This window comes from Ovis canadensis, chromosome 5 (assembly GCF_042477335.2).
Source record: "Ovis canadensis isolate MfBH-ARS-UI-01 breed Bighorn chromosome 5, ARS-UI_OviCan_v2, whole genome shotgun sequence".
Taxonomy (NCBI): domain Eukaryota; kingdom Metazoa; phylum Chordata; class Mammalia; order Artiodactyla; family Bovidae; genus Ovis; species Ovis canadensis.
Genome location: NC_091249.1, coordinates 17,674,496 through 17,700,155, shown reverse-complemented (window position 1 = coordinate 17,700,155; position 25,660 = coordinate 17,674,496). Strand labels below are relative to the sequence as shown.

At 53.7% G+C, this 25,660-nt stretch overlaps 1 protein-coding gene and 1 long non-coding RNA gene across 4 annotated transcripts in view; one reads left to right on the top strand and one right to left on the bottom strand.

The window, feature by feature from the left end:
- Positions 1–19,283, bottom strand: part of WNT9A (Wnt family member 9A) — a 30,299-nt gene extending 11,016 nt beyond the window's left edge. Inside the window, exon 1 of the mRNA XM_069590527.1 lies at positions 19,068–19,283. Within this exon, the coding sequence (XP_069446628.1) occupies positions 19,068–19,162 (95 nt within the window). The 5' untranslated portion in view covers positions 19,163–19,283. The remainder of the gene's footprint in view (positions 1–19,067) is intronic.
- Positions 19,284–19,315: 32 nt separating this feature from the next.
- LOC138440753 (uncharacterized) lies at positions 19,316–23,839 on the top strand. Of its 3 annotated transcripts, none has more exons than XR_011257112.1 (5): positions 19,316–19,415; positions 19,939–20,094; positions 20,988–21,101; positions 21,855–21,931; positions 22,449–23,839. It is a non-coding gene; the product is annotated as an uncharacterized lncRNA (long non-coding RNA). The 3 variants fall into 3 exon arrangements; XR_011257113.1 differs by lacking the exon at positions 19,316–19,415 and adding an exon at positions 19,714–19,798; XR_011257114.1 differs by lacking the exon at positions 19,316–19,415 and adding an exon at positions 19,714–19,798 and having other exon boundaries at positions 21,716–21,931.
- The last annotated feature ends 1,821 nt before the right edge of the window (positions 23,840–25,660 follow it).

The following is a 25,660-nucleotide window of genomic DNA, read 5'->3' as shown; positions in this document are numbered from 1 at the left end:
AACACAGTGAACCTAAGCCATGCCATGTGGGGTCACCCAAGATGGGCGGGTCATGGTGGAGAGGTCTGACAGAATGTGGGCCACTGGAGAAGGGAATGGCAAACCACTTCAGTATTCTTGCCTTGAGAACCCCATGAACAGTATGAAAAGGCAAAAGGATAGGATACTGAAAGAGGAACTCCCCAGGTCAGTAGGTGCCCAATATGCTACTGGAGATCAGTGGAGAAATAACTCCAGAAAGAATGAAGGGATGGAGCCAAAGCAAAAACGATACCCAGTTGTGGATGTGACTGGTGATAGAAGCAAGGACCAATACTGTAAAGAGCAATATTGCATAGGAACCTGGAATGTTAGGTCCATGAACCAAAGCAAATTGGAAGTGGTCAACAGGAGATGCCAAGAGTGAACGTCGACATTCTAGGAATCAGCGAACTAAAATGGACTGGCTGCTGCTGCTGCTGCTGCTGCTGCTGCTGCTGCTGCTGCTGCTGCTGCTGCTTCAGTCGTGTCCAACTCTGTGCGACCCCAGAGATGGCAGCCCACCAGGCTCCCCCGTCCCTGGGATTCTCCAGGCAAGAACACTGGAGTGGGTTGCCATTTCCTTCCCCAATGCATGAAAGTGAAAAGTGAAAGTGAAGTCGCTCAGTCGTGTCCGACTCTAGCAACCCCACAGCCTGCAGGCTCCTCCGTCCATGGGATTTTCCAAGCAAGAGTACTGGAGTGGGGTGCCATTGCCTTCTCCAAAATGGACTGGAATGGGTGAATTTAACTCAGATGACCATTATATCTACTACTGTGGGCAGAAATCCCTGAGAAGAAATGGAGTAGCCATCATGGTCAACAAAAGAGTCCAAAATGCAGTATTTGGATGCAATCTCAAAAATGACAGAATGATCTCTGTTCGTTTCCAAGGCAAACCATTCAATATCACAGTAATCCAGCCTATGCCCCAACCAGTAATGCTGAAGAAGCTGAAGTTGAACAGTTCTATGAAGACCTACAAGACCTTTTAGAACTAATACCCAAAAAAGATGTCCTTTTCATTATAGGAGACTGGAATGCAAAAGTAGGAAGTCAAGAAACACCTGGAGTAACAGGCAAATTTGGCCTTGGAATGTGGAATGAAGCAGGGCATAGGCTAATAGAGTTTTGCCAAGAGAAAGCACTGGTCATAGCAAACACCCTCTTCCAACAACACGAGAGAAGACTCTACACACGGACATCGCCAGATGGTCAACACCAAAATCAGATTGATTATATTCTTTGCAGCCAAAAATGGAGAAGCTCTATACAGTTAGCAAAAACAAGACCGGGAGCTAACTATGGCTCAGATCATGAACTCCTTATTGCCAAATTCAGACTTAAATTGAAGAAAGTACAGAAATCTGCTAGACCATTCAGGTATGACCTAAATAAAATCCATTATGATTATACAGTACTACTGAGAAATAGATTTAAGGGCCTAGATCTGATAGAGTGCCTGATGAACTATGGATGGAGGTTCACGACATTGCACAGCAGACAGGGATTAAGACCACCCCCAAGAAAAAGAGATGCAAAAAAGCAAAGTGGCTGTCTGGGGAGGCCTTAGAAATAGCTGTGAAAAGAAGAGAAGCAAAAAGCAAAGGAGAAAAGGAAAGATATAAGCATCTGAATGCAGAGTTCCAAAGAACAGCAAAGAGAGAAGAGAAAGCCTTCCTCAGTGATCAATGCAAAGAAATAGAGGAAAACAACAAAATGGGAAAAACTAGAGATCTCTTCAAGAAAATTAGAGATACCAAGGGAATATTTCATGCAAAGATGGGCTCGATAAAGGACAGAAATGGCATGAACCTAACAGAAGCAGAAGGTATTAAGAAGAGGTGGCAAGAATACACGGAAGAATGTACAAAAAAGATCTTCACGACCAAGATGATCACGATGGTGTGATCACTCACCTAGAGCCAGACATCCTGGAATGTGAAGTCAAGTGGGCCTTAGGAAGCATCACTACGAACGAAGCTAGTGGAGGTGATGGAATTCCAGTTGAGCCGTTTCAAATCCTGAAAGATGATGCTGTGAAAGTGCTGCACCCAATATGCCAGCAAATTTGGAAAAGTCAGCAGTGGCCACAGGACTGGAAAAGGTCAGTTTTCATTCCAATTCCAAAGAAAGGCAATGCCAAAGAATGCTCAAACTACCACACAATTGCAGTCATCTCACACGCTAGTAAAGTAATGCTCAAAATTCTCCAAGCCAGGCTTCAGCAATACGTGAACTCTGAACTTCCAGATGTTCAAGCTGGCTTTAGAAAAGGCAGAGGAACCAGGGGTCAAATTGCCAACATCCGCTGGATCATGGAAAAAGCAAGAGAGTTCCAGAAAAACATCTATTTCTGCTTTATTGACTATGTCAAAGCCTTTGACTGTGTGGATCACAATAAACTGTGGAAACTTCTGAGAGAGATGGGAATACCAGACCACCTGACCTGCCTCTTGAGAAATCTGTATGCAGGTCAGGAAGCAACAGTTAGAACTGGACATGGAACAACAGACTGGTTCCAAATAGGAAAAGGAGTACGTCAAGGCTGTATATTGTCACCTTGCTTATTTAACTTCTATGCAGAGTACATCATGAGAAACGCTGGGCTGGAAGAAGCACAAGCTGGAATCAAGATTGCCGGGAGAAATATCAGTAACCTCAAATATGCTGATGACACCACCCTTATGGCAGAAAGTGAAGAGGAACTAGAAAGCCTCTTGATGAAAGTGAAAGAGGAGAGTGAAAAAGTTGGCTTAAAGCTCAACATTCAGAAAACGAAGATCATGGCATCTGGTCCCATGACTTCATGGGAAATAGATGGGGAAACAGCGGAAACAGTGGCAGACTTTATTTTGGGGGGCTCCAAAATCACTGCAGATGGTGACTGCAGCCATGAAATTAAAAGACACTTACTCCTTGGAAAGAAAGTTATGACCAACCTAGACAGCATATTAAAAAGCAGAGACATTACTTTGCCAATGAAGGTCCATCTAGTCAAGGCTATGGTTTTTCCAGTGGTCATGTATGGATGTGAGAGTTGGACTGTGAAGAAAGCTGAGCGCCAAAGAATTGATGCTTTTGAACTGCGGTGTTGGAGAAGACTCTTGAGAGTCCCTTGGACTGCAAGGAGATCCAACCAGTCCATTCTAAAGGAGATCAGTCCTGGGTGTTCTTTGGAAGGAATGATGCTAAAGCTGAAACTCCAGTACTTTGGCCACCTCATGAGAAGAGTTGACTCATTGGCAAAGACTCTGATGCTGGGAGGGATTGGGGGCAGAAGGAGAAGGGGACGACCGAGGATGAGATGGCTGGATGGCATCACCGACTCGATGGACGTGAGTCTGAGTGAACTCCGAGAGTTGGTGATGGACAGGGAGGCAGGCTGCGATTCATGGGGTCACAGAGAGTCAGACATGACTGAGCGACTGAACTGAACTGAAAACTATATTGATCAGTTATTTTTCATTCATCAGATAAGTACAAATCAGTACCTGATAAGATAATGTCAAGGACACAGGGAAAGAGGTGTTCCCCCTTGGCTGGAATTCTGGACTGACACACCTACAAAAATTTACCACCAATCTCCTTCTAGAAATACAGCCACTGTATATTAATATGTTATCTTAAAATGCACAAGCAGGGACTTCCTTGGTAGCCCAGTGGTTAAGAGACCACCTTCCAATGCAGGGGGTTGTGGGTTCAATCCTTGATCAGGGAGCAAAGACTCCGTATGCCTTGTGGCCAAAAAACCAGAAGCAATATTGCAACAAATTCAATAAGGGACTTTAAAAACGGTCCACTGTGTTTAAAAGTACAAGTCTAAAAAAAATTAACATCAGCAAGAAGAAAGAAACGTACAAGCATCTGTCACTCACGTGTTACCCCATGCAATGCTGCTCAGTCACTCAGTCGTGTCTGGCTCTGTGACCCCATGGACTGTAGCCCGCCAGGCTCCTCTGTCCATGGAATTCTCCAAGCAAGAATACTGGAGTGGGTTGCCATGCCCTCCTCCAGCAGATCTTCCCAACCCAGGGATCGAACCCAGGTCTCCCACATTATAGGCAGATTCTTTGCTGTCTAAGCCATCTGGGAAGCCCAACGATACTGGAGTGGGTAGCCTATCCCTTCTCCAGGGGGTCTTCCCGACCCAGGAATCGAACCAGCGTCTCCTGCATGGCAAGGGGATCCTTTACCTGCTGGGCTACCAGGGAAGCCCATGCTGTCGTGCAGAAACACTGAAAGCGCTGATCGTTATTCACAAAGACGGGAGACAGGCTGAATAAATGGGACCCATCCACCCCAGGGTTCAGCAGCCTTCAGAGGAGCTACAGCCCACCTGCTGTGCACACCCAGCGCACAGTACAGGCCTCAATCTGCAGAGGACCTGTGTGCACACGTCTGGGTGCCTGGGGCAACCCAAGACAAAGACAGCGCGGGGCAGAGGAGACTCATCCTTCTCCCCATGGCCTGTGAGCCACTCGCATGCTATCCCACGCACAGTGGCCTATTCAAAATGACAAAGTCCAAACCAGTGGCCTGGAGAAGCCCCCACCCCCCACAGGCTCTCAGCCTTGCAGCCCAGCCTGAAGCAGCAAGCCTCTGCCCACACAGCCTATCTCCAGCCCAGAAAGCGCCCAGCCCACTTGGCATAGCACAGCTCCTCCCAACACCCAGCTGTTCGTACCAGTACACCTGCCACTGTGCTCGACATAGCTGCCCCTCCCACCCCGTGGAGGTCTGGCTGAGACAGGTGAGTGGATGGGCACAGAAGCCTGCCCGGGCGGCCCATGGAGGACTTGAGCCAAGGCTGGCTGTCCTTGCTCCATCCAACTGGCCTCTTCCAACGCTGGACCTACTCCCCAGGAAGAAACGACGAGATGCAAATGTTGGTCTGGCACTTCACAACACTCGAGTATTTTCAAGAGATACAGTAAACACGTGGAAGGGAGTAGCACAGCTGTGGAAAACAGCTCTCAGGCAGCTCAGACAATAGCCCTGTGCACGGGCACTCCCAGCTCCTATCACCAGTATCATGAACAATCTCCCAAACATCCCCCAAGAGCTCCCCAACTTGCTGCACACATCCAGCTCTCTGTCCAGCTGATGCCAACGTCTACCCAAAACAACTTGTTGGGGCCAGTGTCCCTTCCTCAGGGTCCTAAAGGTCCTGTCTCCGCACTGCTCTGTGACGTCACAGCAGCCTCACGTGTGGTCATTCCCAGGCTCCCCCCTGCTGGGCTAGTTGTCCACAGACTGGCGTTTTACTGGTATTCCTTCAGGAGCACCTTCCAGTAGACTCCAAGGTCACGTGTTGCCCCTGTATTTGCACACACGTGACAGGGTTTGCCGGGACGGTTGTGACTGCTGTGTGTGCAATTCTGAAACTCTCCACTGGAGAGAACAGTCTCTCTCCGTTTACTCAGAATTCCTTCCTGACTCTCTCCGAAGTCTTCCAGTTTCCCCGACTGACATCTGAAGACTCACAGCCCCCCACAGGGTGACCCTGTATTAGGCTCAGTCTGTTTTCCAGAGTGTGTGTGTGCGAAGTTGCTTCAATCATGTCCAACTCTTTACGACCCTATGAACTACAGCCCGTCAGGCTCCCCTCTCCATGGGATTCTCCAGGCAAGAATACTGGAGTGGGCTGCCATGCCCTCCTCCAGGGATCTTCCCAACCCAAGGATCGAACCCATGTCTCTTGCATTGGCAGGCGGGTTCTTCACCACCAGTACCATTTGCGTAAAAATAAAATATCTTTATAAAAGTCAGTCTTCTCTGTTGCTGACCTAAAAAATCCAACTGACCCTATGCTGATTTAGTATTTGGTGACCCTGCTACGTGCTGTAATTCACTTCTGATGATTTTCAGATGCTCTGTGTACAATCATGCCGTCTGCAGAGACTTTTATTATGTTTTCGTACTGTGTGATTCTTCCTGCCTTCCTACGTGGGCTAAGGCCAGCAGCACAACTGTGCAGAATCTGCCAGCTCCTCTCTGGGGCCCAGCTTCCTGACCCCCAGCTCCAGAGCCCCCAGCCAGCACAGGCTATCCAGTGCCCTTGCCAGCATGTGTGGCCATGACGTGAAGGAGAGAATCCTGGGCAGCACCACCAAAAGTGGGGACCGCCATCCTTGCTCATCTCCACTCCACAAGCTCAAACTCACGTTCCTTCCACCCAGACCGCCACTCTGGACAAAAGAGCACCCTAACAGCTGGTACTATGAGGCCAGAGGCCAGGAATCAGCACCCTCACAGAGCCAGAACATGATTGCTACCCGAGAGAAACAACTCCCACCACACTTCAGGGTCTGTTAAGACAGTTGGCATCATTCAGATTCAGACAATGCTGATGACAGGCATCCTTGTCTGACTTTTCATCATAAAAGGGAAGGTTCTGTCATTTCACCACTAAGCGTGAGGTCAGCTGTTTTTCTGGACACTCTGTAGCAAGTTAAAGAAGTTCCCTTCTGCTTTTACTTTGCTATGAGTGTTTTTAAAAATCACAAATGGATGTTAAACGTTATTAAATGTCATCTCTGCATCTTTTGATGTGTGATTTTTCTCCTTTAATCTGTTAAACTGAGGAATTTCACTAATTGCTATCTCTAATGTCAGACATTAAGCATTCTTGGAATAAACCCAGTTGGCCATGATGGGTTTTATCCTTTCTCTGTATTGCTATGTAACTTAATCATGTTTTGTCTAGGATATTTGCATCCGTGCTTGTAATTTTCTTCTCCCATGCTCTTCCTGCTGAGTTTTGGTGCCTTAGCAAGAGCTGTCCTTTTTTTAATTTCCTAGAAGAGTTCTGTTAGATTAGAATTACGCCCTTTTGACTGGTTGGTGAAACTTCCCATGAAGCCATGCAGGTTGATGCTTTCTTGGTGGAAAGATTTTCTTTCTGATCCAATTTCTTTTCCCCCCCTTTTTAAAAATAGCTTTATTGAGATATAATTCACCTACCATAAAACTTGCCCGTTTAAAGTACACAATTCAACATTTGTAGTACGTTTGCAGATATGTGCAAACACCACAATGTCAATTTTAGGATATTTTCATTGTTTTAAAAAGAAACTGTATAGGATTTTCCTGGTGGTCTAGTGGCTGGGAATCCTCCTACAATGCGGAGGACACAGGTTCAATCCCAGGTCCGGGAAGATTCCACAGGCCATAGAGCACCTCAGCTGACACTCCCCGAATACTGAAGCTCGAGTGCCCTAGAGCCTGTTCTCTGCAACAGGAGAGGCTGCGGCAATGAGACCCGCGTGCGCGGCAATGCGAGAGAAGCCCCTGCTGACCGCAACCACAGAAACCCATGCAAAGCAAGGAAGACGCAGTTCAGCCTGAAATAACAAATGCATAATAAAAGTATTTTTTAAAAGAAGAAACTGCGTAACGTACTCTTCAGCTATCAACTCCCTCTCCCCCTCTCCCAACTCCTGGCAACCACCAATCTACCTTCTTGTCTCTGTGGTCTGCCTGATCTGGACGTTTCCTGAAAACGCAGTCAACAATGGGTGGCCTTTGGTGACTGGCTTCTCTCACTTATCACAATGTTTTCCAGGCCCATCCATGCTGTCGCACATTAACAGTCTCCCATTGTGTGGACAGACGACATTCTATTTTCCTGCTCCTCAAATGATGGACTTGTGAGCTGTTCGCTCTTAGCTACTGTTCATAACGCCATCATGGCCAGTCAAGCACACGTCTTCTCAAGAATACGTGTCTTCATCTCTCAGGGGTATGTACCCAGGAGTGGAACTGCAGGGCCATAGAGCAATTCCAGGTTTAATCGTTTGAGGAACAGTCAGGTTGTTCTCCAATCCCAATGACCCAATTTTTTTTGCTTACCATAACATTAGTCAATATTTTAAAATCTTGACTCTGTTTCTGTCTTTTTGTTTTCTCCATTTCCTCTGCATTTGCGTATTTACCAGCATGGAACTGCTCATTACGTTCCCTTGTTTTTGCTTGCAGAATCCGTGATAATGTTCCTGTCGCCAGACCCGAGCACTCTGAGCCTCCGCTTCACTGGGTCAGTCTCCTCAGATGCTTCTGAGACCTTCATCCTAAAAAGGGATCTGTTCATCTGTAGTGCACACTTGTTTGTCAATTTCTGCACTACTTTAATTTTCTCTCAATTTACCTTTTTTTCCCTCACTTTGGTGATGGGCACTTGCTGAGTCAAGTGTCTTTCCACTTCTAAAATATGCATTTAAGTTACCACTATGGTAGTTTCAGGTCACCAGACTAGCCTGATGCTGCCCTTCCAGCGACCAAGCTGAGATCACTGTGCTGAGCCTGAGTCACAGCGCATTCTTCTCTCTCTCATTTCCCTCTTTCCCTTACGGCCCATTAAGCTGGTGCCTTCTCCCCCATCCTCTTATGTTCCCTACCCTGACATCATGCATCTCTTACCCAGATCCCACAACACCAGTCACCTCAGCCTTATGTCTGAAGCGTTTCACCCACTGGGGTCCTGGGATCTGTTTATCCTTTCTGGGGGCCATGCCTCTTCCATTCCTTTTTGCCTCCTCTCTCGCCTTCTTTTGGGTTATTTTTATTACCCTGCTTTTCCTTCTGTTAACCTGAAGTCATATTTCCATTATTTTCATGGTTACCCTCAAAATTACAACTTGAGTCTGTAAGTTACCCATGTTCCATGTTGGTCAGGACTGTGCCCTTCTCAGTAACATGAGCCCTGAGTCAATCTTGTTGACTCCCTGGAATTATATGCTGTTGGGTATGTTAGTTCCACACGCAGGACCCAACAGGAAGCTGTTCAATGCTCCCTTATCCCTTCCCTCTTTCTGACTTTCTCTTTGCTCTGCATTCCTTTCTATGTCTGGAACATGCAGGGTCATTTCCTATGCCCAAACTGCACCATCAATGTTTCCTTCAGAGCAGCTCTTAATTTGCCTGAAAATGTCTCTATTTCACCGTCACTTTACAGTAATCTTCACCGAGCGTGGAGTTCTTGGCTGGCAGTCATTTTCTTTTCACGCACCGAGTGGACGGTCCCACCGTCTTCTGGTTTTGCTCTCAGTTCTGAAGTCAGCTGTCAGCCTGATAATCCTTGGGAGGTGATCTATATTTTGTTTTTGGAGACTGCTTTCGTGGTTTGCAGTTGCAATCTGTTATGTTATGGCATGATTTTTTTTTTTTTTCTGCTTAGAAAGACACTGGGCCTCTTGAATCTTCTTAATTGTTCTGATCAGTTTTAGGAAATTTTCAGCCATTCTCTCCAGACCTCACCCTGTCAATTTCCCCTTCTCCTGTACCTCTGGGCCTCTGCTGGAGCGAGCAGGACCTCCTCACCGTGTCCCTAGGTTTCTCATCCTCTGTTGCCACATACCTGCCTTCCCATGCCACACTCTGTGTAATTCCTCTTGACCTATCTTACAATTTTCTAATTCTCTTCAACTGTTTCTAACCTGCTTTCAAATCAGTCTATTACTTAAAGTTTCCCCCAGTTCTCTTTGGTTTTTCCCAAACTTGCTGGGTCAGTTTTTGTGGCTTCTCATCCCTTACAGGTTCCCTAGCTTATCTTGCTCCTGAAAGCACAGTGAGAATTGTTTTATTCAGTGTGGGGCGCTCTGTCTACTGGTCTGCTGCCATCAATTCCGCACGACCCTGGCTGCACTTCCTCGCACACCAAGTTACCTCTGTCCATATGCTGGTCACCATATTCGGGAACTGTCTGTAGGAATAACCTGAAGCAGAGGATAAAGGTGCCCAAAATTCACACCCACCTGAAACTTCAGAATGTGCCTTATTTGGAATAAGGGTCTTTGTGGAAGTAATCAAGGTAAGGATCTTGAGACCAGATCATCCTGGACTAGGTCCCACATTGCTGAGGGCCCACCCTCCAATCCCAACCAGCTCTGCAGAGACCCCCACTCCAGCCCTGGGGGAGCAGGAAAGAACCCAGAACAGACAGAGCCAAGCTGGAGATGCCCAACACCCTCTGGACCAGGCCTGAGGCTGTCATGCCAGACTATGCCCTGGGGACTACCAGGCCAGCCCCTCTGAGCACCCCACCAGTCACACATCCTCACATCTGCCCTCCAGGGCAGCCAGGTGGCAGGATGGGCACCGATGGAAGAGGGGGTGAGCAGGTTCGGCCCATGCAGACACTGGGGCCACCCTGGTCCTACACCACTCACCCCCTAGAACACCTCACTCCTGCCCACTCATGGCTGGGTGGCGGGGCACAGATTTTGATTGCCTTTCCTCCTGCCAACAGGCCCAGCCATCCCAAGGGCCACCCTGCCCGCAAACCTAGCTCCTGGGGCATGGGGGAGCTTAGACCCTGGGCTGGGCGGACGGAAGGAGAGCAGGCCAGAGTTCCAGAAGCCACAGCGCCCTGCCAAGGAAACCTCAGCCCCACCAGACAGCGTTTAATTTCTGTGTGAATCAAATTCAAAACAAATTCCAGTGCTGAGAACCGGTTCTGAGATTAACCCTCCATCTACCCGTGGCCTGCCGTCTCCCACCCAAGCACGTGGGGGTGAACACAGACCCCACCAGAGCCCGGGGTCCCCAAGAGCGCCACCCTCACCTGATGCCCTGCTAAGGGACAAGGGTGAGCAGCACAGGAGGGAAGCCTCCTGTGTACAGGCCACACTGTGACAAGATTTCGTGTCCAGGACAGCTGTCACCTCTGTCAGGCCCCGATCTCCCCGTCGCAGGGGGTCCTAGCATTCCAGGGCACAAAGCGTTCTTGGTCGGCCCCCAGCGCCATCTCTGACCACCTACTCCAGGGAACTGCCTGGCCCCGCTGGGAGTCGGCTGGCAGACCCAGGGCTCGGCACACTTGGCTACCTGGGACCTGGAGCACCAGCCACCAGCCTCACAGAAACGCCCCCACTCACACTTGGCTCCTGAAGTGAGCAGAACTCGTGGGACACCCGCCCCTCCAGACTCTAAGGGTCACCAGATACCTGTGCCCTTTCCAGACTAGGATGATGGAGCCCACAATGGAAAGCGGCCCCCAGCAGAGAGACCAAGGCTGCCTGCAACCCCCCGGACTCACTGCCTGCCGCAAGGAGAAGACGGGCTACAGTGGCTTCACGCAGGGACTCGAGGGGCCAGCCCACCTCCGTGTCCTGCTCACCACGTCCCCAGGCCTCAGAGGCGGCTGTGGACTCACGCTGGGGTTGCCACAAAGCACAGGGGAGACTCGAGGCAGGTGCTTGGAGAATCATAGGGCGCCCCTACCCCGCCATTCCCAGCATCGACGTGATGACTGGGTTCCTTCCCGGAGCTGGCCTCCCGGGGGCCCAGCACCACGCCAGACACAAAGGAAGGACGCTGGGACAGCCGTCATCAACACCCCGCCCTGGGGGGGCCTGGGGCAGCCGCCGCTGCTTGCTCTGTCCCAGCGGAAGCCAGGCTGCTGTGCTCTGGTCTGGGAGCCCCTGGCGGCCTCTGCTCCCGGGCCAGACCACTTCCCTGGCCACGTCTACCTCAGGTATCGCTAAGAAAAACAAACGCAGCTTGAGGCTTGCCTTTTTCCATTCCCTCGTCCGGCTGCTGGTCTCGAGGTACAGGGCCTGCCAGCTGGGCGGCCGGGTTTCCTCCTGTGGCTAGGGGCGCCAGGCCAGCCAGGAACCTCACTGGGAGGAGCAGGGGAGCATGGCGGACTGCGCCTGCAGGTCACGGAGCCAGATGGCCAGCAAACCACCCAGGTCGACACTGTCCAGAGTGGGGCTGTCCTCCTCTGGAGACCCTGGCCCAGCCCACGAATGTCCCTTAATCATTAGCCCCGGCAGGAAAACAGGCTGGTCATCACCCAGACCGTGCTACCAAGCCCCACTCCACATACCTGCTCAGACCTGCCACGCAACCTGGGCAACCACATGCCCCCACCTCCCCAACCCTGGAAGCTGCAACAGAGCCCTCTGCCCTCAGCACAGCACCCACAGCAACATGGCCCACAAAGCCTCTGTCCAACATTCAGGACCCAGTGCCTCAAGTCTGCGACACCCAGCCCACCACCCATGTACTGGAAGGTGTAGCGGTCCAGCCAGCAAGGATGGGTACAGCATGGGGGAGGTTGGGTGAGCAGAGAGCCAGGCCACCTGGTGGACGAGCACCTCAGACCCCACCCCAGACTCCTGGGTGCAGAGACAGGAAGCGGAAGAGACACAGGCTCCCCCACAGGACTTAGAAGAGCCAGCCCAGTGAAGTTTGGAGAAGACACCACAAGGGACCTACACCACAGGTAGAGGGTGATACTGCTGGGCTGTCCTGTGGCTTCCTGAAAGAGGCAACAGCTGAGGCAACCCTGGAGGAGGGGCAGGCCTGGGAGGACAGCCCTGCTCCCCACCCAGGAGGCAGGGACCTGGCCGCACTCACTTCCCCGACAACTGCGCCTCCTCTGAAACCTCCTGCAGCCTGCTCCACCAGGGTGGGCACGGCAGGGGCACCCCTACCACTGGGACAATCCACAATGGGAGCCTGGTGCCCCCCAGGCTGGGATTAAGGGGACTGGGTGCTGCCCTGCTGACAGGTGCCACATTTCTGCAGCCAGGAAGGCCAAGCCAGGCCCCTTATCAGCTCATCGCTCCGACCCGAATTCAGGGCCCACGGCCCCCCAGGAGGAATCGTGTGCACACATGCTTCTCCAGGAGAAAAAATACCCACACGTTTCTACTGTCCTTGATACCACAAGGCCCCTGGGGTGGGCGGTGGGCACCAGCCTCAGTCTGGGGCCACCCTGGAGCTGGGCAGGATCATGCTAGTGCCGTGGCCCAGGACTCAGGTCCTGGACCACAGCAGCAAGGACGGGGTGAGATTAGGCCAGCTGTCCTCCCGTCCAGACGGCCGCCGGCTGTGGTGGGACACCTGCTCACACAGCTGAGGGGAGCCAGATGGCGGCGGCTTCCTCCTCACCTCAGGCCCCACCGGGAGGCTTCGGACCCCTCCGCCAGTGCACATGGGCTCCCAGCCCCGAGGCCCAGGCCTGCCCTGATGCTCCCACCTGCCTCTGTGTTAGGGGGCCAGGGTGGAGCCCCCACGAGCCTACAGAAGGGGACAGTGAGGGAGGCAGGGGCCAATGGTTTGGGAGTCCACAGACCCCCCCAGAGCAGACTGGACAGGAGAAGGAGGTCTCTGGAGACGAGAGAGACAACAGGCAGTCAGCCCACCAAGAGACCCTCGGCCGCCCCCACCTGCTCTTCCCACCTGTCTCCTCATGTCCGCCCTGCACCCGAAGGCTGGGGAACTGGAACGCCTTGGTCCCTCTGCTGGCCACAGAGGTCCGAGACCACAAGTCCAAAAAGAATCTCCCTTCCTCTGCAGGCAGGAAGCCCGGCCCGTCCACCACATCCCCGTCCGCTCCTGTCCCTGGAAGCCCTCCCCACATCGCCAGGCCCTTCCAGCAGCCTGCTGCCTCCACCCCAGCCCTCATCACCCGCTGTCCTGGCTATTTGTAATGCCTTCTTTGGGGGAAATGTCTATTCTGTTTCTTTGCCTAATCTTTGGCTCAGTTGTTTGTTTACCTGTTGAGTTGTAAGAGCTCCTTTATGAAAGGATGAGAGACAGCATGCTGCCTCACAGGTCAAGAAAACAGGTTCTCCTCAGTCCCAGAACAGATCTGGAATGCTTAAAGCAACCCGCAGCGCGACTTCACGGGGCACAGGCAATCTCTCTGCCGGCCCCTCAGCTGCCCTGGGCCCTGTGGACAGAGCCCCCTCGCCTGAGCCTCAGCTCACAGTGGAGCCAACTCTCTCCTGACCCTCTGAAGCACACTGCTCCCCGTGGTCTCTCCCCCAGAGGCCATCTGCCTGGCGGCCTTCTTTGGGCGTGTCTGTCCTGAGGGGGGTCTCTTGTGGGTAGCACCGGCCCTGCCACCCAAGCCCCCGTGACTCCCCGAATTCCTACTTACCTTACAGCACCACCACTCCTGGCCAAGGAATCACCTGGGACACCTCTCACTCTGCCAGCCCCTCCATAACCCCCGTGGACTCTGGGTCTCCCGAGCCCCCCCACAGACGCCCCCCCAGCCCCCGCGAGGGCTGTTTCATTATCCCAGCAGGTCTGTCTTACCCGCTGCCCACTCACTGGTTCACCATACAGCCTCGTCATTCTACCGTCAGGCCGGCTCCTCCAGCCCTGGAAACCTTCTCTCCTTCTTTCTACTCCAGGGACCAGCTAGAAGCCTCTCCTTGAAGCAGCCAGCAGGCATGTGGCCACACAGGACCCCAAGTTGAACCCAACGCTCAGTATTCAGAGAAGCAGAGGAGGTTGACCCTCCCTGACCCACATTGAGAGACCACCCCCACCCCACGACAGCAGCCCTTAAGTACAGTGCCAGGGCCGCCAGCTAGCCCCACTCTGCAGCAAAGCCCTAATCCCAGACCAGACCCCAGCAAGTGAACCTTCACCCCAGCCCACACAGTCCACCGGGGCCAAGCAGGGACGGTCCATGGATGCAAACCCTTTATAGGGTGAGAGGCAGCATGCTGGTTCACAGGTCAAGAAAACAGGCTCTCCTCAATCCAAGAAGAGATCTAGAACATTTAAAGAGCTCTTATGTCTCGACAGAAAGACAAACAACTGTGCTAAAAATTAGGCAAAGAAACTGAATAGACATTTCCCCAAAGTAGACACTGCAAATAGCCGCCATGCATATGAAAAGATGCTCAATATCACAAGCTATCAGGGAAGTGTTAGTCACTCAGTCATGTCTGACTCTTTGCAACCCCATGGACTATAGCCCGCCAGGCTCCTCTGTCCATGGAATTCTCCAGGCAAGAATACTGGAGTAAGTAGCCATTCCCTTACTCCAGGGGACCTTCCCAACCCAGGAATTGAACCTGGGTCTCCGGCATTGCAGGCAGATTCTTTACCTTCTGAAACACTGTGGAAGCCAGTCATCAGGAAAATGTGAATGAAAACTACAATGAGATACTACCTCAAGTCTATCAGGACGGCCAGAATTTTTTTTTTTTAAATGTTTTTTTTAAATCAGAGAAGCATTGGCGAGGATATGGAGAAATTGGAACCCTCCCTCTTACTGGTGGGAATGCAAAATGATGCTATCGAAAAAAGAGTTTGGTGGGTCCTCAAAAAGTTAAACACAGCATTACTATATGATCCAACAATTCTACTTTTAGGTATATACCCAGGAAAACTGAAAACATACGTCCACAAAAAAAAAAAAAAAAAAACAACTGTAAACCAATTTTCATGGAAGCATTATCCACAACACCCAAAAAGTTGAAACTACCCAAGTACCTATCAACAGATGAACAGATGGAAGAGAGCAGTCACATGCCCACCCAGTCGAATATTATTTAGTCACAAAAAGGAACGATACACTGAATCATCCTACAAATGTGAATAAACCTCGGAAACAGTATGCTCAGTGAAAAAAGCCAGATGCGAAAAGCCACATACGGTATGATTCCGTTTATATGAAATGTCCAGAACAGGCAAATCCACAGAAACAGAAAGTGGATTAGCGGTTGCCAGGGGCTGGGGGAGTGGGAGGGGGATATAAAGTTTCTGGGGTGATGAAAATGTTCTGGAATTAGAGAGCAGTGCTGGTTGCACAGCCTTGTGGATGTATTAAAAACCACTGAACTGTACGCATCAACTAATAGAGAGGATGTGAGTTACATCTCAGTAACAAAAAGCACTCGCCCCCCATTCGCAACAGTCCAGAGCACCTCAGCTGCCAATTACATTGACTGCCAGCACCTCTCATAGACTAGGGAAGCCCTCAACGGCATGCCTGTGCTGCCTCACGCATGCAGGCCTCCAGGCTGCCTGGAGCAGAAAGTTGGGACAAACCCACAGACCTCACAGCAGTGCCCTGCTCCCCCTCGGTAACCTGCAAATGCTTCCAGTGTAACGTGGAGTGCTGAGGCCAACACCTGGAAGAGCCTCAGTGCTCACTGTGCCCCTTCTTGCTTCCTCTGAAGATTAATCTCCTTGGAAGCCTCAGGCCTCCACTCGCCTGGGCAGCTCCTGGATGCCTGTCTCGCAGCTTCCCTAGGGGCCTCTGCTGGGGGCTGGCTCAGCACATGGGACCTCTAAGAAAAAGGCAGTAAAGTGCCAGGGAGCCCAGGCAATGCTTTGGCTGGCACAGATCCCCAAATCCCAGCCCCAGTCCCTAACTCCAGCCTCAGAGAAGCACAACGGTAGCTTGCCCCAGGGTCTGGGGCATCCCTTCCTGAGCAGCTTTCAGCATACGTGACCCACCCTTTACCTCCATATTCTCACCTGAGGATAACACCCAGAGAGAAGCTGAGTACCGGAGAGCCCACCCAGATCTATGGAGTGGGACAGGGCGGCAGGGGGAAGAGGGAGAGGTCGTTGGTGGCAAGGAGGGGTGTCCAAGTTTATATCTCAAACTTGCCGCAAGCCCTTGGGACAGCCTCTTCCTGCTTAGAGCCAGGCTCCACTTCCTTCCAAGAGGGCATCAGGCCAAGCTGTCTAGGCCCCCAGAGCACAGACATCTCGGTAGCCCCAGGAGAATCAGATGGAAACACCACCTGCTAATCACGCCGAAAAGCAGGGTCAGGCCTGGCAGGAAGAGAGAGGAGCCCCTTTTCCATGGCAGGCAGATGACCTGCGGGGCCCAGCCTGGTGGCCAGAGGCTGAGGAGGACAGCACAGGCAGGGCGGCTTGGGTTGCAGGCCAAGGGGGGTGGGGGGGCAGGGCAGGGAGGGCTCCCACCGCCCACGTGATCCTCCCCCAGGCCAGCCTCTCCGGGTTTCTGGGCTGTAACTGGAGCTGCCCTGCCTGTGCGCCTCTGTGCCAGGCAGAGCTTTCAGAGTGGGGGAAGGGAGAGGAGGGCTGGATCCCAGCTCCTTCCCCGGTTCCCTCCGTACTCGGGGTGGGGAGGGGAGCCCCAGCACAAGGCACAGGGAGGCCCCCTGGCTCTGGCCCAGCCCTGCCTAGCCCTGCCTGCCTTGGGCCATCTCCTCCTCCCCCTACCCTCTGGCTCCTGTCCCTTTACTAGGCCAGGAGAAAAAGCCCCAGACCCAGGTTCAGCCGCTCACTGCCGGCCGGAGGCTGGGTCTTTACGCCCTGCGCTATCCTGAGTGGACTCCAGCACCAGGTCCCTTCCCTCCTTTGCTTGCTCAGCTGGCACGGAGCCTGCCACCCCTCCAGGACTTTCGTCCACCAAGCTGAGTCTTGTCTCTCTTGCCTGGTGTGGAGGAGACAGAGGGGAAGTGCCCTCCAGCAGAGCAAGCACAGCCTCTTCCTCTGGGGCAGTCTTCCACGGGGCAGGACTTGAGAAGCCCACTTGAGGTGACCTCTGGGATTTAAAAGCAGGGCCAAAAGGGCTAGCTGGAGAAGCCGCAGGGGCGCCAAGCCCTCTCAACTTGCCACACAGCCCCTGGGGGTAATTCTCTTCAAGGGAGCCAAGGAGACGTCCCTGGAGGTACAAAGCGCAGAGAAAACAGGGAGAAAGAGAGATGCTGCAGGGGTGGGGGTGAAGGATGGGAGCCAGGACCCTGAAAACCACTCTGTGGATCCGACCTTCCCGGAGAGTAAAAGCGGGCAGCAGGGACTCCGCACAGAGCACAGAGTGGCGCAGACGAGCCCAGGGTGTGTCTGGAGCCTGGTGAGTAGACCCACGGCAGCGCCTGGACAGCGCAAAGGCACAGCTGGCTGACAGGCCATCGTGACTCACCGCGGACCTGCAGCCAGACAGCCAGCCTCTGACCCTCCCTCTGCCCGAGAGGGTGAGGCAAAGGCTGCACAGATGGCATGCAGGGGCGTGCCAGTCTCTGCACAGCCTGAGCCCCAGGCAGGCCGAACTCACAGCCACAGCCCTGGCTTCGGGGTGGGGTCTCCAGGGTAAGAAGACAAGGAGCTGACCCTGGGAGACAACCCAGGGGAAGGGAACAGGAGAAGTGGGCGCGGGGAGAAAAACACAAAGGGAAAGTTTCCCATGAAAATATTTTATTTTCTTTGAGAACAGGATACACCTGCAGGGCTTCTCGCCCAGTCTGCCTCTCCCCGCCCTGGCAGTGCCACATTTCTGGACCAACGGGGCCCTCTGCCGGCCAGGCCGCTGCGCGCCGCGCCTGGTCCACGGGAGAGGGAACAGGTGACAACGGGCGCAGGGCGGCAGCCCGGAACGGGCATAAGGCACCCCGGACGGGGTCTGGGCGGGACTCGAGGGTGGCCTCCGCTCCAGGAGTGGCACGGGGGCAGGAGGCGGGGCGGCTGGGGAGAGCCGGAGGGCTGCCTACACGATGCCACACAAACCTCGGGGGCCCATCTGCAGAGTACAGAAAGGGTCCCCAGAGCTCGCCTGGCAGGACATCCCAGATCTGGGAGCGAGGAACCAGGAAGGGCAGGAAAGAACGATGGGGAGAGACGAGCCAAAACCACGAAAACTGCTGCTGCGGAGAAGCGCGCGGGGCAGCGACCCGGGAGGCGGCTGGAGGCAGCATTCACAGCCCGCCCGGGCCCGGCGCACCAGAGAGGTCCCACAGACGCGCTCCCGCGGGTCGCGGCCCGAGCGAACGTCAGAAGCAAAGCGCAAGAAAAATAAAATTCCTCCAGCCTGGAGTTTTTCCCCCTTTGGGGCTCAGTGCAAGGAACATCTGGATTTTGTACGTATTTTTTTGTTGTTGTTAAATTAACTTCTCGGGGAGAGAAAGGAGGGGGAAACTGCAAGGCGGGTGGGTGTGCAGGGGCCAGGGAGGCTCCAGACGTTTGGCTAGAAATCCCAGCCAAAGGCAGCCGATAACCAGAGCTTGGTCCCGCAGCTGCAGGGAGCCTCGCGCACGGCCGCGGGCGCGGCCACAGGGACTACGGCTCCGGGGTCACGAAGGACCGGGGCCTCACGCCAGCCAGCCGGGCACGCCGGCCCCTCTGCGAGAGCCGTGCCACAGGGACACCGACTCCCGAACCCAGCGACGCGGGCGCCGCAAACAAACAGCTCCAGGCAACCCGGCGCCCCTCGCTAGCCCGGGCACCGCGCCCCGCGCACCTGGGTCGCCCCCGCCCGCGCGCCCGCGCCGGCCTCGGGCCCGGCCCGCCCGCCCCGCCCGCCGGGCCGCCGAGGCACCTACCCGAAGTAGGCGGCCGAGGGGCGCAGCGCGGCGAGCAGCAGCGTCAGCGCGAAGGCCGCGGCCAGCCAGCGCGCCAGCAGGGGCCCATCCAGCATCTTGCCGCGCCGCGGCGGCTGACCATCGCGCTCCCGGCCCCGCGCTGGGCGCCCCGCGGCCGCCGCCCTCTTATAGCGCCCGGAGCGCCAGGCCGGGGGCGGGGCGCCGGCCAGCTGGCCCGGCCCCGCCCGCGCCCGGGGCGGGGTCACGCCGGCGCCGGGGGCGGGCCGAAACCCGAGCCGGCGCGCCGCCCGGCCCCGCCGCCTGCGGGCCGCGCGGGTCCCCGGGCGCGCCTCGCGCGTGGGAAGCGAGGCACGCGAGGGGCGGGTGGGAGCCGGCGCGGCCGGAAGGGGCGGGAGCGCGGCGGGGGCCCGGGGAAGGGAGCGAGCCCGCGAGCGGCTGTGGGCGTGGGTGGAGCCGAGGCGGAGTGTTGGTGGCCCGGGGCAAGGCGGCGAGGCTGGCGCTGCGCGGCTAGCCGGGTGGGAGCGGGCGAGTGGGGACGCCCGCGGAATCTGGAAGTGGGAGGTCCGGTGCAGCTGCGGGGGCGGGGTGCGACCTGGGGCGGGGCCGGGGCGGAGCTCTTGGCCAGCGCTCAAGCGGGCGGTGCCGCGGGGGGACTCGGGTGTCAGCCCGGAGCTGGAGCTAGCTTGTCGGCTCCCAGAGGAGTTTGCGTGAAAGGGGAGACAAGCCAGCAGGTGATGCCCCTGCCTTTGCGAGGCCAGCCGGGCGCTGCTCCCTGGTTTGTTGCCTTGGGAATGAGGCGACCTGATCAGGGATGGTGCGGCCAGGTCGATCGACCTTTTGGGACCTTTGTCTCCCTATTCTTAAATCGAAGGAGGAGCTGGCTGAGGTCACTGCCAGCGCTGATCCCCGGGTGACCTCCTTCTCAGAACCTCTGCTGTGAGGACTGGACGAAGGGGGCTTGGCACGGGTAGAGGCAACAGGAGCTGCCAGGGACAGGGAGGAGAGACGATGCAGAGTCACTGCTGAGGTAAGTCAGGGTCCGAGAACCCAAACCCCGGATTAAAACAGATAACACAAATTAACAACAGGATGGGTTCAAGGAGAATCCTTAGAGACCGCTGGGCCAGGGTGTCAACAGCCACAGCGGGGAGAGCTCTGAGGTTCAGGATATGGGAAACGTGTCCACGAAATGCCAGCCTTCAGGTGACCGTAGAGGCTCCATGGATCCACTTGGCCAATACTGTGGGGGCCCTCAAGTCCTGGGCCTGCAGGGGAAAGCACAGTTTTCTATCAGCCATCCGTACTGAGCTGCTGCTTTCTGGGCACAGTGACCCAGAGTCTGGGGGTCTGAGCACCTCTAAAGACTGGGTTAATGGGTTCTGAAGATCTGCTTAGTGACGTGAGTCAGAACAAGGACTGAAAGGCAAAACAGGTACCCGGAGAGTGGCGCAGGGAGCGCAACACATGCCTGGGCTCCCACCTCTGTTAGAAGGCCACCCACTGAGCATACCCCATCCTCCCTAGGGGCCTTCCAGTGCTGGGCTGGTGAAAAGAGGGCAGAGAGGAGATGGGGCGTGGGCAAATCACTTCCTCTCTGGGCCTCAATTTCCCCATCTGAGAGGCATCCAACTCTAGGGAATCATAATGTCTTTTTCTAAGTTGTAATGTCGCGCTGCAGAAACCTCCACCCATGGTTTTGCTTCTGTGGGTGTGACCAGCCTCACGTCATCCCCCACCCCAGGGACTCCTCATGTAGGAGGGGGCTCTCCAACACTCTCGTCTGCTCACACCACACTCAGCCACTTCAACAGGGCTGCCACAGCAAAGAGAACACCAAAGCAGCTCCAGCCCACCCAGGCTGGAGGGCTAGGGGACACCCTGTCATGCCGTACTTTCATGTGTCTGAGTTCAACCCCCAAGGCCTCCACCTGAAGTCCTGGCTGCCACACTCCGGAAGCATGAGGCATGAGCTGAGGGGACGCAGACTGATGACATCTTTAAAGGCACAGAGATTGCGTCCCAAAAAAGTGAAAGGTGAGATTGTAAACGTGTCTGGAAGGCGCTGCAGGCCTTAATAGAGACTCTTTCCATGGGGAGTGGAGGGTTCTCCTTTGGCCACCCAGCAAGTCCCAAAGAAAGAGGCGGCCAGCTGAGGCTCCAGCCAGCAACCGGGGGGCAGGGCACAGTGCAACACAGATGAGTGACATTTGTGGAAGGGGAATGAGGGTTTTCATCAGGGGCTGCCAGCTCATAGCAGCTTGGGGGCTATTGCAGTGGCCCCAAAGCACCTGTTTTTGAGCGCTAAGCCTCCCCCACGTATCAGCAGGGACACCTTCAGTCCAGGGAATAGGAGGACCAGGCTTTGCTAGGCCGTGCAACATGGGAGAAGGCTGAGGTGGGTGGCAGTGCCTGGTACATAGTAACATTGGGAATACGCCTGAGGGTCTAGGTGGGGCCACCCCTGGAGTGATGGCAGCAGCTGAGGTGGTGCCACCAGCTACCACTGCAGCTGGACCTGGGGGCACTGGCTGCCTCCCCCCGGAGTCTCCGAGACCTTAGACCTCTGCAGCAGGTCTGGCCACTTTTCCCTGCCCTTGCCTACGTGCGTACCTCCGCCATGACCACTGGTGGGCCTTCCTGTACTGCAGACAAAAACCGAAGTGGCCCTACTTACGGACCTCAAGGCACCCGTGCAGTCTAGACCTCTTCAGAGGGGGCCAGGTGCTCCCCACTTCTGTGTCCACGTCTCCTGCCTCCCCGCACAGAAGCCCCAACCCACCTTTGCAGATTCTGGTCACCTGCAACACCTCCCCGAGCCATTCCGCGTTGGCCTGGCCTCTCTGCGCCCAGTGTGGAGAAGGAAGGTAAGTTAATGTGGAACAGTCATCAACAGACAAGCTTACGGTTTGATTGACACTGGATGGTAAACTGAGGCCCAGAGAACCCAGCAATTTAGCCCCAAGGGCACAAAGACACCCGGGGGTGGGAGAAGGAACGCCTGACCCCAGTCTCATGCTTTACCAGCTGAGCCACCTCACAGGTGATCTTGCTGGCCTTAGCACAGCATGAGAAGGCCGTGTCATCCCAGGAGGTCAGAGCTTCTTCTTGCAGCATAGCGTGCTCTGGCCAATGGCAAAGTGGTCCCATATTTCTGTTGGAGAAGCCTGGGCTAGAGGCTTCCTTATTCCCCTGCCACAGCCACCTAGGTCTGCTTGGCATGCTCTCTGGGAAAGGACATCCAGAGTGCCAGGCAGAACAAGCTGTCACTAGTGCAGAGGCTGCAGCCACCCCGTGCAGTGAGAGGGAGAGCACGGACTGGTCCAGGCCGCCTGCATGGTCTCCACCCTGTACGTGTTCCTAACCAGAGTCATGGTCCCCAAGGGGCAGATGGGCACAGCTCCAAGAGGACCAGATCAGCACCAGGGCAGGCGTGTGCTCTGAAACAAAGCCCACCCCAGGAGGGGAAAAACAAGCTCTGAAGGCTCACTGACACTTTTGCAAACATCCAACTTCATGGAGACCCTAGCCCTGTGAACTGCCAGGATCGCTCACAGCAATAGGTCCCGAGCACGCTGACGCCCAGCTGGCAGAGGGGGCTGCCCAGGTCTCAGCACGACAGCAAACTCCTGCAAAGCTAGAGTGCTCACCATGACCCCAGCCTGGGCAGCACACCTTCCTAGGCCAGGCCCACCTGACATCTTCAAGGCCGGGTCTGGATGCAGCGGCAAGGCCTCAGTTGTCAGTTCAGTGACCGCCTCAGCCACCTCCTCCCAGGGCCAGAGCCAGAGAGAAGGGATAGAGGCCAGGTGGAGGCCCACCTTCCCAGCTGATGCCCACCTGCTCCTCAGCCACTCTTCAGGCCTGAGTCACTGAGCCAGCAGCAAGATGAGAATGAGGTTTGGGGAGGATCTAGAGGGGCCAGGCTGGGGAGGTTTCACTGCCCAGAACCAGGGACAGTTCTCTCAGGTGGTCTGGAAGGAGTGGGTGAACAGCTGCTTATCAGAAAACATTACCTAATTGGGGCCTAACTGGGAAGGTTTATGGGGCCAGGCAGGGGGGCTCCCCGGGGGGGATGGTGAAAGCCGCTCATGAGTCATTTGAAACTGAGCCGGACAAAGAGCTTAAGGAGAAATGATCCCACCCAGTCTGCCAGCCATAGGTAGAATGAGCTCATGGACTCTGGGGCGCACATGAATGCGTGTGTGTGTGTGTGTGTGAGTGTGTGCGTGCGTGCGTGTGCATGAGAGAGGTGTAGAGAGGGAAGGGAAGAGCGGGGAGGAAAAGAAGAGAAGAGAGAAAAAGCTGGTAGTCACACAGCTGGGACTCAGAAACTGAGCCCAGCTCTCCCCTGGGTGTGGAGCCGCCACTGTGGGCCACATTACTGCATGGGCAGGCTGCCCTCTGCAGGTCGGCGAGGGAAGGGCCCCGTATCTCAGTCAACATCGTGGTTCAGCAATCCAGCCAGCATCCTGGTCTAGCGTCCTCGTCCAGCATCCCAGCCAGCTTCCTGGCCAGCATCAGGCCAGCATGAACATACCTTCTCTGCAGTGCCCAGCACAAGACCTGTTCTGGGATAAATGCCAAATGGGCATGGAGTGTTTTCTTCAGTGGGACACCAGCTGTTCACACCACTTCATCCTCTGTGAGATGTGTTGGAGATGGATGCATAGTAAACATTTTTAACACGTTTATTCAAATGTTTACAACTTATTTTGAAAGAATGGCAGATCCACATGCACCTGTGAAAATAAAGAGACTCCTCGTACCCTTCACCTGGTTTCTCCCAATGATAACTTCTTGCAAACTATAGGACAGTACGACAAACCAGGAAACTGGCATCGACAAAATCCATTGACCTTGCTGCCTGCACTCATCTGTGTATATGTGTGTTTTGTTCTATGTACTTTTATTAAATCTGGAGGTGCACTTGTCTACCACAGTTACACTGAACATCTCCATCCCTCATGCCACACGCCCCCTAGCATCTGCTAATCTGCTCTCCATCTATCATTTTGTCCGCTCAGGAAAGCTGCATGCATGTAATCATACAGTATGTTGCCTTTAAGGCTTGGCTTTTGCACTGAGTATGATTTCCTGGAGATCTGTCCAGGTTGTCAAGTTTATCAATGTGTGTGTGCTCAGTCTCTCAGCTGTGTCCAACTCTTTGCAGCCCACGGACTATAGCCCACCAGGCTCTTCTTCCCATGGAATTCTCCAGGCAAGGATACTGGAGTGAGGTGCCATTTCCTCCTCCAGGGGATCCTTCTGACCCAGGGATCCAACCTGCTTCTCTCGCCGCTCCTGCCCTGGCAGGCAGATTCCTTACCACTACTGCCACCTAGGAAGGCCAAATGCATCAACAGTTCTTTCCTTTGGGTTGCGTCCTAAGAGTCTACTGTGTGGATATACCATTCGGTCATTGAAGAACATCTGGGCTGTGTCCAGCTTCTGGTTATTATGAATAAAACTGCTCTTGACATTTGTGTACAGGTTTTATGTGAACATAAGTTTTATTCATCTGAGATAAATGCCTAGGGGAACAATGGCTGGGTCATATGGTAGTTACAGGTTTAATTTTGTAAGAAACTGCCAAACTATTTTCCAGAGTGGCTGCACTGTTTTACATGCCCACCAGCAATGTACAAGAAATCCAGTTTTTCTACATCCTCATCGGTATTTGGGGTTGTCACTGTTTTTTTGTTTGTTTGTTTTAGTCATTCTTATAAGCATGCAGTGGTATCTCGTTGTGGCTTTAATTTGCATCTCCCTAATGGCTAATAATGTTGGACATTAATGGATTTTATTGCCTCTTTGATAAAATGTCTGTTCATCTTTTGCCCATTTTCTAACTGAATTTTTTAATGTTGAGATTGGAATGCTCTTTATATGTTATAGGTATGATTCTTCTGTCAGATGCTAGTTTGCAAATATTTTCTCCCAGTCTGTAGTTGGTCATTTCATCTTCCTCACTTGGGCTTTTGCAAAGCAAAACTTTTTAGTATTTCCTTTTATTGTCATGCTTTTGGGGGTTATGCCTGAGCTCTTTTCCTAGGCCAAGATTCTGAAGATTTTTTCTATTTTTTTTTAATAAAAGTTTTATAGTCTTACAGTTTTAAGTCCATGATACATTGTGAGTTAATTTTTATATAAGGTGTGAGGTGTAGGTTGAGGTTCATTTTTCTGTCTATGGATGTCCAATTGCTTTAGCACCATCTGTTATGAAGGCTTTTTCCTCCACTCAACTGCTTTTGTGCCTTATTCGTTAGAAATCAGTTGTGTATATTTGAGTGGAGCTATTTCTGGATTCACTGTGGCGTTCTGTTCGTGTATGTGTCTATGCCTCTGCCAATACAACACTGTCTGATTTCTGGATCACATTGATTTCTGGAACAATATAGCAAGTCATCATTGCATAGGGTTATTCTTTCACTTTACTCTTCTTTTTTCAAGATTGTTTTAGCTATTCAAAGGCTTGTAGCTTTCCATGGTTTTAGAATAAGCTTGTCTGTGCCTACCAAAAAAGAAAAAACTTACTGGGATTATGGTAAGAATTATGCTAAACCTATAGATCAATTTGGAGAGAACTGACATCC